Source organism: Borostomias antarcticus (genome assembly GCF_949987555.1).
Source record: "Borostomias antarcticus genome assembly, chromosome: 12".
NCBI lineage: Eukaryota > Metazoa > Chordata > Actinopteri > Stomiiformes > Stomiidae > Borostomias > Borostomias antarcticus.
The window spans coordinates 19,761,540-19,778,069 of record NC_140245.1 but is presented as its reverse complement, the minus strand read 5'-3'; the positions used below and the strand labels follow the sequence as shown (position 1 = coordinate 19,778,069).

The 16,530-nt window shown below is 44.0% G+C and overlaps 1 protein-coding gene across 1 annotated transcript; it reads right to left on the bottom strand.

Moving 5' to 3' along the window:
* Window positions 1-8,844: 8,844 nt before the first annotated feature.
* trim63a (tripartite motif containing 63a) lies at window positions 8,845-9,909 on the bottom strand (the record flags this gene model as incomplete). Its single annotated transcript, XM_084446932.1, has 1 exon — window positions 8,845-9,909. One exon carries the CDS (start codon window positions 9,907-9,909, stop codon window positions 8,845-8,847), a length of 1,065 nt encoding a protein of 354 aa, XP_084303058.1.
* Between the last annotated feature and the right edge of the window lie 6,621 nt (window positions 9,910-16,530).

Here is a 16,530-nt window from a genome sequence, read left to right as displayed (position 1 = left end):
AATGGTATGCCTTGTGTCGCTTGTGCAGCAAACTGTTTTCCCCACAGGGACAATAAAGACCTATCTATCTAATCATGTGTCACTGAATATCCAGTTGTTCTACACAGCGGACATCATTTCCCACGGTCTCTGTTTCCTTACAACAGATGTGAGAATCACTGCCATCTGTTGGATTTGAGATGAACCATGGAAGTCAGCTTGAATAGTGATTAATTATGAGATTGTTTTCGGTGCCATGTGTTAGTCTGTCTGTTAGTCTGTTAGTCAGCAGGATTTTGCAAAAACTACCAGAGCGATTTTCATGCCACTTGGTGGAGGGGTGTAGCATCATGGGCCAGAGAACAACCCAGTAGATTTTGGAGCAGATCTGAATCACAAGGCTGATCCACAAGTTATTTTTGGACTTTTGTTAACATGCTCACATAACATGATCACATACTGTACGGGTAGGCTACTTCACAATGTGTAATTCATCCCTGGCTAGGATACACTGTTAGCGTCTAGATAATGTTAGCTATCTAGTTAGCTAGTCAATTTGCAGGTATTATTAGGATTGAAAAAATTTAATGATGGCGAAGATTAGCCGCTTTGAATTAGCTACTTATGCTCTATAGTCCCTGCTATTATATTAATAGTATATTTATTTAAATTATTTTAAGTATAGGCTAGAGGCTAACTTTACAATACTGTACTAAACAAGTCTTTGCTTCCTTTTTGTTATCCACTCAGCAGTGGGCCAAGTCTTGTTTAGATGTTCCATAAAGCTCCCCAGTGGCCCTCACAGTCCCCACGTCTAACTACAGCACCGGTCTCATTCTTGGCTCATGGAGGGGGGAGCACGCCTAGCCAGGAGGCTGCCCTTCACTGGGACAAGGACAGGCTGATTCACCACTCTAAAATTAGGCTATGGGAGCTGGGAGAGATCCAGGGGAAGTCCTGCTCTTATTTAGTCAAAGTAATACACGTGTGTCCTCTACACACACTTCTACACACTCAGTCACTCTCTATTAGGTTACTGTACAGAGCGGGGGTCGTTCCACAATTAGAAATGAGAGGTAAAGGTGTGCTTTGAGGACAGTTACAGTAGTTGCCCCACACAGAACATGACTTTGTACTGGTGTTAAAATGGAGTTCCTTCTTAGTGTCTAGACGGCTCTTGTGGACTTGCCTTGAGAGGGACATGAGCCGAATAGAGAATTAATACGCTTCATACTACTGTTGCAACATTAAAAAACACTTTAAAGGGAAGGATATTGTGCCCCACTAAAATAAAGTATTTTGTACAGTAAATATCCCATCACATCTGGGCTAGATTCAACTCACATATCAAGCCACACAGACCGTATACATGAACACCACACACACATTACACTCTGCACACTCACTGGGTATACACTGACCACACACCATTTTGTATATTGTTTTTATTTTTTTGCATTCGTATTTTGTACTGCTCTCTCTGCACTGTCCTGTCTTGTCCCTGTCCAATGTTGTCTCCATTTTATTCACCATTGACCGAAACAAATTCCTATATGTTGCAAAAGTACATGGCGATAAACGTTTGTGATTCTGTCTCTGACTCCTCAAGGTAGAGTCGCTCGGTTGTCTCGTGCCGCTCTGTCGCTGTACGTCCTTGTGCATGTTTGTAATGTGAGAGTCCCCAGCCCATACACAGATATATACATACATATATATACACTTGGTGTTGGGCTGTGGGTTCAAATCAGGAATACTCCACCAAGGCTTCCCTCTCTCTGTACCTGTTAAGTCCCATGCAAGCAGTTAAGGTGTCCAGTTTCCTATGCTTTTCCAGGTGAAAATTTTGTATAGTCAGTTCAATTATTTATCTGGATTTGCTTTTTTTAACTGGCTCGAAAACAGGAGGCTCCCCTGATGTATGACAGTGCATGGCAGAAGTCTTCACAGCATACAACAATTTACACACTAGGTTTACACAGCACCCTACACACTAGCTTTACACAGCACCAAATACATACGCACTAGGTTTACACAGCACCACACATACATACTAGGTTTACACAGCACCACATACTGTACATACATACTAGCTTTACACAGCACCATGCACACTAGGTTTACACAGCACCACACATACATACTAGGTTTACACAGCACCATACACATACTGTACATGCTAGGTTTACACAGCACCTTCACAAAATTGATCTCTAAAAATAAAAACAATTTAAAAATCCCAGAGTGACCGCCTCAAAAACCCTGCCCCCTACACACCTGTCAACATCTTCTCTACTTCCAAATGTAAGCAATTTCTAGCATATTTTAGAGATAAGATAAATGACATTGGGATGAATATCAGCCAGGCAAGAGCGAATGTTTTGCTTGATGACCCTTCTCCAGTGAGCAGTGGGATGAGCTTGTTTGCACCGGTTGACACAGAGACACTGAGCAAAGTGGTGCCACCACACCAAGTCATCTACATGCCCTCTGGATCCTATTCCCACCAAGTCTTTAAGACTATTTTTAACTCTGTGTCTGAGGACACTTTAGCCATTGTTAACTGTTCCCTCAGTTCACGTTTTTTTTCCCATCGGCTCTTAAGACCGAAAAAAATGTCCAGCCTCCCATTTTTAGGTAAAATTCTCGAAAAATGTCTATTCAAACAGTTAAATTACTTAATAGATGCAAATTGTATCCTTGACAATTTTCAGTCTGGGTTTCGACCTCATCATACAGTAGCATGGAGACAGCACTCATTAAAGTTGTAAATTACCTCAGAATCAACTCTGATGCGAAAAAGCTGTCTGTCCTTATCCCTGGACCTGAGTGCAGCTTTTGACACTGCAGATCATGATATCCATATTGGAAGACTTGAGAACTGGTCCTTGACTGGTTCAGGATGTACCTACTGTAAGTGGCTGAGAGTTTTTTGTTGCCCTTGGTGGTCAGAGCTCAAAAAGCACTTCAATGGCATGTGGGGTCCCACAAGGATCCATTCTAGGGCCCCTATTTTTCAGTGAATATATGCTACCCGGGGCAGCCTCTGTACAGTAGCTCAGTTGATAGAGTGGTTCGTTCAATGATCGAAGGGTCAGTGGTTCGAATCCCAGCTCCAACTGTCCACATGTCGAAGTGTCCTTGAGCAAGACACCTAACCCCAAATTGCTCCCAATGAGCAGGTTAGCACCTTGCATGGCAGCTACTGCCATTGGTGTGAGTGTGTGTGTGAATGGGTGAATGAGAGGCCATTGTAAAGCGCTTTGAGTGCTGCTAAGGTGGAAAAGCGCTATATAAGTGCAGTCCATTTACCATTTACCCCTACATGATGTCATTAGAAGGCACAATATTAGAGCTACTCAGATGACACCGAACTCTATATTTCTGTGACACTCGATAACTACAGCTCAGTTGACCACTTGGTAGAATGCATTGCTGAAATAATTCCATGGATGTTACAGAAATATTCCATGATATGTCTGCTCCGAGTAGGAAATGAGTCCTTACCCCAAGTGAAGGAGTTCAAGTATCTGGGGGTCTTGTTCACGAGTGAGGGAACTTATATGTGTATGTATATATCTGGAGAGGGAGCTTGGCCGGAGAATCGGAGCAGCTGGTGCGGTTCTGCGGTCGCTTTACCGCACTGTTGTGACGAAAAGAGAGCTGAGCCAAAAGGCATAGCTCTCGATCTACCGGTCTATCTTTGTCCCCACCCTCACCTATTGTCATGAAGGATGGGTCATGACCGAAAGAACGAGATCACAGATACAAGCGGCCGAAATGAGTTTTCTCCGGAGGGTGGCTGGGGTCTCCCTGAGAGATCGGGGAGAGACTCAGAGTAGAGCCGCTGCTCCTTTGCATCAAAAGGAGCCAGTTGAGGTGGTTCGGGTATCTAGTGAGGATGCCTCCTGGGCGCCTCCCTAGGGAGGTGTTCCAGGCGTGTCTGGCTGGGTGGAGGCCACGGGGTAGACCCAGGACTAGGTGGCGGGATTACATCTCCGCACTGGCCTGGGAGCGGCTAAAGATTCCTCAGGCAGAGCTGGTTGATGCTGCCAGGGAAAGGGATGTCTGGGGCCCCCTGCTGGAACTGCTGCCTCCGCGACCCAACCCCGGATAAGCGGATGAAGATGGATGGATGGATGGATGTCACATGAATTTCCTTCACTTAAACCAGGATAAAACTGATGTGCTGATCATCGGTGAAACAGTTGAAAGGGAGAGAATATCTGGGCACTTAAAAACACTGACACTGAACACCAAATGCCAAGTCAGAAACCTAGGTGTCATGTTTGATTCAGATCTTTGAGGCACATGAGAATGTGACTAGGACATCTTTTATCACTTGAGAAACATTGCTAAGATGAAACCTTTTCTCTCCCAGGCCGACATTGAAAGACTAATGCATGATTTTATCAGTAGCAGGCTGGATTACTGTAACGCTCTCCTATCTGGTCTACCAAAGAAAGCTATTAGCCAACTCAAAATAGTACAAAATGCTGCAGCACGTGTCCTCACTAAGACCAGAAGGAGGGCACACATCACACGAGTTTTAAAATCACTGCACTGGTTACCTGTCAGTTTTACAATATATTTTAAGATTTTTTTTATTAGTCTATAAGTCATTACATAATCAAGCACCTAAATACATATCAGATCTGCTTTTAAAATACACACCCAGTAGGTCCCACAGGTCCTCTGGCACTGAGCTTTTAATGGTCCCTAGAGCCAGGACTAAGAGTCATGGGGAGGCAGCTTTTACTTTGTATGCCCCCAGGCTTTGGAACACCCTGCCAGAGGACCTGAGACCCTTGTTTTAATATCTTAATGTTCTGAATTAGCATTCTGTTTTATAGTTTTTATTCTATTTTACACTACATTTTCTTTTTTTATGCTTTTACTTTTATTGTTTCTTTTAAATCTGTTCTCACTGTGTTTGTATGCTTTATGCTTTTATCCATCTCTTTTTATGTAAAGCTCTATGTGCTACATTGATTTGTATGAATGGTGCTATATAAATAAAATTACATTGACATCAAATGACACCACACATACATACAAGGTTTACACAGCATCATACACACTAGGTTTACACAGCACCATGCACACTAGGTTTACACAGCACCATGCACACTAGGTTTACACAGCACCATATACATACATACAGTACTAGGTTTACATAGCACCATATACATTAGGTTTACACAGCACCACACATACATACTAGGTTTAAACAGCATCATATACCTGTACACTAGGTTTACACAGCACCATATACATATATACTAGGTTCACACAGCACCATATACACTAGGTTTACACAGCACCATACACACTAGGTTTACACAGCACCATATACATACATACTAGGTTTACACAGCACCATATACACTAGGTTTACACAGCACCATACACACTAGGTTTACACAGCACCATATACATACATACTAGGTTTACACAGCACCATATACACTAGGTTTACACAGCACCATACACACTAAGTTTACACAGCACCACATACATACATACTAGGTTTACACAGCACCATATACACTAGGTTTACACATCACCATACACACATAGGTTTACACAGCACCACATACATACAAACATACATACTAGGTTTACACAGCACCACACACATACACACTAGGTTTACACAGCACCACACACATGCACACTAGGTTTACACAGCACCATACACATACACATAAGGTTTACACAGCACTATATACATACATACTAGGTTTACACAGCACCATATACACTAGGTTTACACAGCACCACACATATACACACTAGGTTTACAACGCACCACACACACACACTAGGTTTACACAGCACCACACACATACACACTAGGTTTATACCTCTATGTGCTACATCGATTTGTATGAATGGTGCTATATAAATAAAATTACATTGACATCAAATGACACCACACATACATACTAGGTTTACACAGCATCATACACACTAGGTTTACACAGCACCATGCACACTAGGTTTACACAGCACCATGCACACTAGGTTTACACAGCACCATATACATACATACTAGGTTTACACAGCACCATATACATTAGGTTTACACAGCACCACACATACATACTAGGTTTAAACAGCATCATATACCTGTACACTAGGTTTACACAGCACCATATACATATATACTAGGTTTACACAGCACCATATACACTAGGTTTACACAGCACCATACACACTAGGTTTACACAGCACCACATACATACATACTAGGTTTACACAGCACCATATACACTAGGTTTACACATCACCATACACACTAGGTTTACACAGCACCACATACATACAAACATACATACTAGGTTTACACAGCACCATACACATACACACTAGGTTTACACAGCACCACACACATGCACACTAGGTTTACACAGCACCATACACATACACATAAGGTTTACACAGCACTATATACATACATACAGTACTAGGTTTACACAGCACCATATACACTAGGTTTACACAGCACCACACATATACACACTAGGTTTACAACGCACCACACACATACACACTAGGTTTACACAGCACCACACCCATGCACACTAGGTTTACACAGCACCATACACATACACATAAGGTTTACACAGCACCATATACACTAGGTTTACACAGCACCACACATATACACACTAGGTTTACAACGCACCACACATACACACTAGGTTTATGCAGCACCATATACATGTTTCCCCCTGGGATCGGTGTATTCCTTCAGCCTGACATGAAGCAGAAGAGCTCGAGGTGCAGCTCCATTTGGAATGATTTCATAGAGTAAAGTAAGATCACATGGAGTCTGTTTTGTTCTGTAACCAAACCAACCTGTATGTACAGAACAACATATGTGACAGCCGCTGGTAATTTGGTCCTCAACTAGGCAAAGGTCATTTTTCAGTTTTTTTTACAGATTATGAAAGTGCAGATTGTAAGCTTTCAAATGAGGTATCATACATTGAAATCTGAACATAGTTGTAGAAGATATGCTTATTTGAATGCTAGTACTGCCAAATCAACTTAGCTGAGAAATCCTCCTTCAAAGTTCAGGAACATTTTCACACCTCTGACTGCCAGGTAATGGGCGTGAACTATAGCCTGGTAACCCCACCTCCAGCCACTCCCCCACTGGACGATCTGTCATTATCTGTCAGAGCTGTCATGCTTTGAGGCTGTGCATGTCTTGATACAGTACAAGCACTGTACTCTGTAGAGGCCCTGGGCTCTGTCTGTCTGCCTGCCTGTCTGGGGCATCATAGTGTGTGTGTGTGTGTGTGTGTGTGTGTGTGTGTGTGTGTGTGTGTGTGTGCGTGCGTGCGTGTGAGTGTGTGTTTGTGTGTATGTGAGTTTGTGTGTGTGTGTGCGTGTCTGTGTGTGTATGTACAGTATGGACACATATGCATGCGTGTGCATACTGTATACAGTATGTGTGTGTGTGTGTGTGTGTGTGTGTGTGTGTGCATGTCTGTGTGTGTATGTACAGTACAGTACAGTATGGACACATATGCATGCGTGTGCATACTGTATACAGTGTGTGTGTGTGCGTGTGTGTGTGTGTGTGTAGCTGTGCGTGTGTGTGTCATTTCTGAGCTGGCTGAAAGCGTGCTGGGTTTATCAGCTTTCTGGAAGAGCGCGGTCACCTTGTTCCCATATGAGAATGATCCCGACTTCCACTTCAATTATCTGATGTTGACGTCACTAGTGGCATTTCAGATACTGAAGGATGTGGAGGATTCTGTCACTGGACTGTAAGAGAAGGTGGTCAGGAAAAGTTAAATAATGATAGATGTTAATGATGAACTATTGAAAATTAATGTGAAAAGAGATATGTTGAGGGTACTGTACTATATTCAAATGAGCCCATACAGTAGGCTATATTGTTGTAGATTATCTCCCATTTTACATACATAGTGTATTCAAAATAGCCTAGATCAATGAGGTTATTCAGGCCGTAAAGTGCTGTAGCCACTTCTTTTTTTTTTCCATTCACGCCAGGGTCTGATAATGGTATCAGCTTGACTGCTGGGCCATAGCTCACAGGCATGCCAGTCAGCAGCTGGAACGGTCAGGGACTGCTGGGTCAGGGGCGGAAACATGAGCTCCTCGTCCTCCTCCTCTCTGACTGAGCTATTCCAGTCCCCTCAACACCTCTCCCATTCAAGACAGTAAAAATAGCCACCATTTTCACCAGCAAGAAGACTAAGTAAGGCTATAGTGTGGTTTCGTGACCCATGTAAATATAGGGGAAAAATGCACATTGCTAAATAAAGCACTGAGAATTTGGTGAGAAATGTTGAGCAGACTAATTCAAGGTGTTTGCATAAAACTTTTTATTGAAACTCACAATGACATTACAAAAGTAACAGCAGTGTCAAAAACAATCCAGTGCATTTTGTGGCAATTCAAGTATGACAAGATACAGCAATGAGGACATTCTAAGCACAATAAATAATACCTTTTTTTTTCTTTTCGGTTTTTAGATGTAGTCTAGACTTGAACAATACATATGAAATTCAAGTGTAAACATTATTATGTTGTGATATCAATCTCCAGAGACATCAAAATACAGTACAGTTTAAACACACATGGGAATACAAAAGTATAAAAAAGAAAAGTGTGCATTTTGTATGTGTAAAAAAACTACTCTTTAAAATTGCACTTTTCACAATTCTACATTTCTTTGTGACTATCCATAGTCAACTTTTCTCAAAAAGCAGCTTGTTCATCTGCCCACTTTTCCTTCAAAGTTCATTACCATAGTCTTTACCAAAACCTTTCCCCAAATTCTACCAATGTCTTTAGTTTAAAAAACAAACAAACTTGTAGATGTAATTATTCTTCGACTTCATCTTCCTCCTCTCCCTCTGTCTCTACATCCTCATCACTATCCACTCCAAAGTTCATCTGGGCCAGGAGGATCTCCACGTCTTCTGTCATCACAGTGAGGTGCTCCATGCTCTCGTACCCTGGCTCCAGCCTCTCTATCTGGGGACCCCTGGCCATCTCCTTGGCCTTGGCGATCATCTCCTTGGCGCTGATGAGGAACTCGGCCGCCCCTCCCTGCTCCAGACACTTGGAGGCCGTCTCCTTCAGCTGGAGACTGGTCTTGAGCTGCTCCTTGTACTGCTCCGCCAGAGACCTGAGCACCTGCACCTTCTCCTCCTCCTCCTGGCGGATCCTCTCCACCAGTTGGCCCTTGCGCTCCTCCAGGATGGCATAGAGCAGGTCGAAGCTCTCGCCCAGACGCCGCTTCTGCTGCTCGCCGTTCTCCTGGACGCTCTTGCACGTGTCGTCCATCTGAGCCATGACGGCCTGGACGCAGCTGTTCCCCGCCGCCAGCATCTCGATGGCGCTGCGCAGCTCGGTCTTCTGGGCCTGGTACACGCTCTGCAGGGTGGTCACTTCGCAGTCCTTGTGCTGGCCGAACACCTTGCACATGGAGCAGGTGGGCGTCTGGCAGCTCAGGCAGTAGATGTTGATCCTCTCATCCTCGTGCTCCTTGCACACGGGCTCCTTGACGGCGTCCTTGTCCTTCAGCGGTGGCTCCAGGGACCCGTCTCCGCCGTGGTCTCCGCCCTTCTCCTGCTGCTCCTTGTAGATGTCGATGATGTTCTCCACCAGCAGGTTCCTCTGCAGGCCGTAGACGCCGTGGCGGTCCAGCATGACCTCGAAGCGGCAGGTGGGGCAGCGGAACATGCCACCGGAGTAGTGGTAGGAGGTCCGGCTGCGGGACTCGTACAGGTCGCTGGCGCAGCTGCGGCACAAGTTGTGCTGGCAGGGCAGGATGACCACGGGCTTGGTGAACATTTCCAGGCAGATGGGGCAGCTCAGCTGCCTCTCCAGGCTCTCCATGCACGGGCTGGAGGAACGCACCACTTGGCCAGTCTGGATATCCATGTTCTTGGGTTGTGTGGCTTCTCGCTTGGGGGGGGGGGCGGGGGGTTAGGTCCTTAAAATCCTCAGGGGTCCCTTGCTTCTTTGGCTCTTAGGCTGTGGGGTCTTTTGTCTTTGTGTCGCTGGGAGCTCTGATATGGTGCTCTTGGCCGAGTTTATTTTGATCTGACTAAGCCTAGCCAAGCTGTGGCAGTTTTTATACCCCAAGGCGGGACGCAACACCCGATCCCCCTCACGGTCTGAAGCATGATCCCACCCCCGCTTGTTTGTGTGAGGCTCAGTTCGGAGAAAATAGCCCCCCACTTCCCTCCCAACATGTCACCGTCCATACTTAGCAACACCTCCCCGACCCCTCCCCCGACATGTTTCTGCAGCGGGGCGGTAGTCAACTGGACAGGCAGGCAAACAAGCCCCCTTGTGACAGTCAGGCAGTCAGACAGTGTTTTCCTACTACTCCCTCCAACAACAACATGTGGAGTGTGCTAGCCAACCCTTCACAACTGCGTAATTCAAATGTGTTTGTAATATGTACACGGTTTCATCACTGTGATCCCTTTTGACCTCAGCAGCTGAGGACAACTTGGGCCATTTGATACCTAAACACTAAACAGCTTCATGTTGGTGTCTAGACTACATTTTAATGCCCTAGCTGTTATATAGAATGCAGACAGTACATACAGTAGGAAAAGTCAATATTTCAGATTCCTTTAAAATGCTAAAGAAGTGAGTGTTTATCTGATCAATGTCTAAATCCATCTGAAACACAGTAAATCATGCTACATACCATGTAATGTGATATGCAATGTATACAGACAACATGTTTTCACGGATATCTGCATTCAAACAGTGGAATGCACCTGAGAGTACATGTATCCAAGTGAAACTGAGTCCTCGTGAGAGCAGTGTTCATTAATGCAAATTTTGATTTAGTTTCTGTCATAGTCTTTTTACTCAAATGATATTCAGTTTTAGTCATATTTGAGTCATATTGTAGTCATCTGAATTGTTTTAGTTTTCGTCTAGTTTTAGTTGACTAAATAGCATTAAGATTTTAGTTGACTAAATCTACAGTATTTAGTAGACTAAAATTTAATGGGTTTAGTTAAAGTATAATACATTATTTAACCATTCTCTAGAATTTCCAAACTCATACTGTATACTGGCGGAGGAAACATCTAAACTGATGGACAAAGCTACTGAATTACATTTCTATGGGCTCTCGCTACCTGTGTATGAGTTTTTTCAGTGTGAGCCACTTTCACAGAAATCACAGCATTCTGATTGGATCTCTTCCCAAATCGTCCCTCCCTAACATTTTCATCTAGTTTTTTTTATTTTTATGAAAATGTCAATAGATTTCATCATAAATTCGTTTTTATTTAGTTATAGTCTCGTGACCATAATTAAATAAAGGTTGTTGAATAATTTTCATCAAGTTTTCATCGACAAAATTAACATTGGTAGTCAGTTGTTAAACTCACTTCAGTGTAAATACTGTCCAACTGCGCCAGGTGGAGCTGGCTTATGCGGTGAAATTGGTCTGTCCCATGGGAGACCCGGGCTTGAATCCTACCCTGGGCATGCCCAAACGCGTGGATTACACTGGTGCCGTGAGCCAGATGCCCTGTGAATGTGGAGTGAGTTTAGGGGGGTGAGGGTAACCAAGTGAAACTAAGTCCTCATGAGTCCAGAGTCGGTAGCGTGTTATTGGTTAAACTCACTCCCCCAGTATAAATACTGTCCACCCTCGCCAATGAAGTACTATAGCTTTTCATTGGCATAGCTGTTAAAACTGAGGAGTCTGTCCTGCCGGAGACCCAGGGCTTTAATCCCACTCCGGCCTACTTGACCCCCAAACCACATCTTGCACCTCTCGCACCCGTTGTCCCCTGTGTTACAGAGAGCTTGTGTTCTAGGGACTTGAAGCTGTAAACAGTCATGTGCTCCTGAGAACACCGGTTGGCTTGCCACAGCAGCTTGTGCAACGCTGTCACTGCAACAACACAACACGGCACAGCACGCCCCGCACCGGAAAACTGCCCAGTAACACAAACAACAGGTGGGGAGAGAGGTTGTGTATGCAGTGTGGGTGAGCGTGTGTGTGCTGGTACACTCCATGTGGAATTCTAACCATGGCAACATTCAAGGAACTCAGTCATGGGTTCACATCAGGGAAGGCCATGTGCATTTGTTGACAAAATGCTCCATTGCTCCAGAGACAAGTTTGTCCCTGGCTTAAGGTTAAGATCAGGTAGTCTATGTTTGTGTTACCTCATTCTACCTGTGTAGACCTGCCAACCTGTGTTAGCTCAATGTAGCATGTCCTAAGAACAGCATGTATCAAAGCTGATGATAAAATTATAGGACACTCTTCACACACTATAGGTAGGTAGGTAGGTAGGTAGGTAGGTAAGTAGGTAGGTACTTTATCAAAATTGTATGATCTAACAGCTGTTTATTGATTAGATGTATTACATATCATTCATTAGTTCAGTACTTTCCCTGAATACTGTATGTGGCATGACCATTAAAGATCAAACATAAAATTCTAAATGTCAACAACCATATGTGACAGAGTCTAATATTTTGGTCCTTGCAAAATAGTTTTCACAATAACTTTTTTGTGAGGTCTGGCAGAGAAAAAGTGCTTCAAAGATTCAGAGCTGTTCACACTTATCACAGTCAGGTAATGGGTGGGACCAGAACAAAATATGACTATTTAAGTGATCCTAAAACTGTTGTATGTGGGTTAGTGTTAGTAATATTATTATTATTATTAGGGCCCGAGCACTGGCGGTGCGAGGCCCTATTGAAATTGTAAGGATTATTATTCTCCCTTCTCCTTCTACCTTCTTCTTCTCCCCAAACAAATGCCTTTTTGGCGGCCTAAACATCGATGAAAATGCATGAAACTTTGCAGATACGTCAGTCCAGGTGAAAATTTTGATATTTCAAGGGTGACGGAAAAGGGCGTAGCAAAACGGCTGAAGAGCACCCCCTGGAAAATTTCAAATGGCGAGCCCCACCTTTCTATTTGATGTAGGCGAACGAAATTCGGTGGGCATATGTAGTTCATCGAGACGCACTAAAATGTCTCTTGGAGCTATACCCAACATCCAACAGGAAGTCAGCCATTTTGCTCTTAATGTGCCATTTTTTCCTTGTTTTTACCATTTCCATGCCTCATACTTTAAAGTCCCAGTTAACCAAAATCAGAGATTTGCTTGAAAACACATTCTATGTGTTAGTGATGCATTGCTGATAACATGTAAAAATGGGATGAACCATGTGTAGTACTGAATTGTGAAGTTAGACCAGTTTTGTGTTTTTGACCAGTTTTGATTTCTGGATTTTCTGGGCGGGCTTAAAACGGTACCGGATGATGTAGAGCGGTGTTCTTAGCATATCCCCGCCCTAACATAAGGCTAGAACGGATTTGAATCTTCGGTTCTGCTCAATCTTGAGTCTAGAATTAGCTAGTTTTAACCAACAGTCTAGAATTAGCTAGTTTTTCTTAGTTAGCAATGCCTATGCATAAAACTAAACGAAAATGCATCCTTCCTGGATGCCAGCAGGAATGGGATGATAAGGTCTCCTTCTTTCACTCCCGAGTAAAGCTGAAATGATAAGCAAATGGTTAGCATTTTTGAAGAGCCATGGTGTTACAGAGGAGTCTGTCACCGCTAGCGCCCGCCTCTGCAGCAAACATTTCACTCCCGAAAGCTTCTGCAATTATAATATGAGGCTTTTGGGTTTCACGGACTCACGACTGGTCCTGGTGAATTCGGCGGAGCCAACCATCTCCCTCCCCGGCCTCCATTCTCCTCCTGTCAACCATCTCCCTCCCCGGCCTCCATTCTCCTCCTGTCGCATCAACCTTTGGTGCCGACAGCGCTGCCTTGTGTGCTTATAGCTAATTAACGTTATAACGTTAGCTAGGTAACGTAAGCAATAGGAAAATACACTGCTACGTTAATCTACAAAATGTGTCTTGACATTTATGTGGTAATGTCAGCTATGATTAATTATATGTAATCTTAGGAGGAATTATAGCTAACATTATCTATGTAGATTGTTGTGTTGCAAATGGGAGTGTGTATATAACCTTAGTCTAGCTAACATAGCTAGCAGCACCGACCAGGCGACCACCCACCAAATAACGTTACGGATGATATATTATGACTATAAACGTTAACTATACAGAAACTGCCTGCCATATTTGTGGCACCTGATGTGCGTATGGGTTCACCGGTAATGGTTCCAGTATATTTCTCCAGCGGGAGACCGGGAGGCGGGAGCGAGGGGGATGGTTAGGTAGACCAGGTAGACCAGCTGCAGCTGGAGAAAGACGCACCCTCTCCCAGTGAAGCGGTGCTCGGCGGCTACTGGCTGAACGTTCTGTTGAATATGGTGCGGGAAAGTTGAAGCCGAGTGCTCGTTATTCTCACACATAACATTGCCAACGAGAGTGGATGAGTCTGTCCCGATTATCAACTCCGGTAGTGTACGCTTCTTCGCGCTATCAGCGCTGTTCAAGCCAGTGACTAAAAGGTACATTTTAAACAACTTTTTCCATTGATCCCAAGGGACGACAGGATCGCCTGTTAGGGATAGGAATGGGTCCGGAGGTGGCAGGGAGAAAATAGGGACACTCATACATTCCTCGTTGCCTGTTTTTGTATTTTGCATCTAAGGGCACTGGGCAGTAACACTGGCGCGTTGGTATAGAGTAGCTACAGTTTTACCTGTGTTGTTTGTCAGGAGGTAGGTTAGGAGGAAGCATCTGTGCGTTTGACTCATTAGACAAGTGTAATTTCAACTCCTCTCTGTTTTCACAAAGCTGTGCCTTCCTACCACAAAAGAGACGGCGTGCCAGTGTGACAATATGCAGACCAGAGAACGGTACTATTTGACAGGTTCTTCCCTCCACACCCCCTCCCCACGCAATTGGGTGTGGCTTCGGTGCCTTCAGCAGACACGCCCCCACAGTCTCAGACCAGAGAATGCTGCTGATTTTTAACCGATTTTGAAGCCTTATTTTATATACTTAGCGACATTTTTAATCACTCAGATTTGGCTGGGTGGTTAATGACATGTTTTCCTGTGGTGTGTGAAGCTCATAACAAAAATTTGAACTGGGTTAAAATCCTCCTACAGATTTCATCCGATCAACTTCATATTCGGTCAGCTTCATCTTAAGACCTTTGTGATCAAAAGTTATCAAAAAATTTAGTTTTCACCAAACACCCTTGCCGTGGCGCCCCGCCAAATTCTGACATTTCGCCATAAAACAGGAAGTCCTCATAACTCCTACATACATTATTCAATTTGTCCTATATTTCTCAGCTTCATGAAGATTCTGTCCTGAACACATCTATGTGTCAGTATTGCGTCATACTTATAGCGCCACCTATTGGTGAAACAGGAAGTCCTCAAAACCCCTACATACATTATCCGATTTGCACCAAATTGCTGACGCTTCATGAAGGTCGCATTCTGAACACATCTATGTGTCGGTCTTGAGTCACACTTACAGCGCCACCTACTGGTGAAACAGGAAGTACTCATAACTCCTACATGCGTTATCCGATTTACTCCAAATTGCTCATGCTTGATGAAGGTCGCATCTTGAACACATCTGTAAGTCAGTATTGCATCATACCTACAGTGCCACCTACTGGTGAAACAGGAAGTCCTCATAACTTCTACATACGTTATCCGATTTACTTTAAATTGCTCAGGGTTGATGAAGGTCGCATCCTGAACACATCAGTGCATCAGCATTGAGTCATAGCGCCACCTCCTGCTTACAGGAAGTCCTCATAACTCCTACATACATTATCCGATTTACACCAAATTGCTCACGCTTGATGAAGGTCGCATCCTGAACACATCTGTGCGTCAGCATTGAGTCATACTTATAGCGCCACCTACTGCTTACAGGAAGTCCTCATAACTCCTACATACATTATCCAATTTACCCCAAATTGCTCACGCTTGATGAAGGTTGCTTCCTGAACACATCTGTAGGTCAGTATTGAGTCATACTTATAGCGCCGCCTACAGGTCAAGCAGGAAGTCATCATAACTCCTACATACATTGTCTGATTTACATAACATTTCTCACGCTTCATCAAGGTACCGTCCTGAGCACTACGATCTATGCATCGGTATTGAGTCATGCTTAGAGCGACACCTACTGGTGACAGCAGTTTCTCTCAGTACTGGACACCGAAATAGCACACCCTTTAATTGCACCGCACCCCGACACGCGTGGGGTGCGAGGGCCCGCTCACTGCTGCTCGCAGCCCTAGTTACTATTGTTATTATTATTATTATTATTATTATTATTATTATTATTGACCACTAGCGCATTTTGAGTCCTGCCAACATAAGGATTAAATAATTAGACTGTGTCACATATGACCACCACGATAACGACACACATATGGTACATCAGAGCGTTAGGAGGGACATTACAGAACAGAACAGTGTCATGTGCAGCCGGCTTGTCTGTGAGTGTGACTGGAGCGGAGTAGAGAGGAGAGGTGTGGGGACAGTTCTCTAAAGGTCTGAGGCAGAGTATAGAGGGGAGAAGAGGCTTGGGGAGAGTTATGTCAAAGG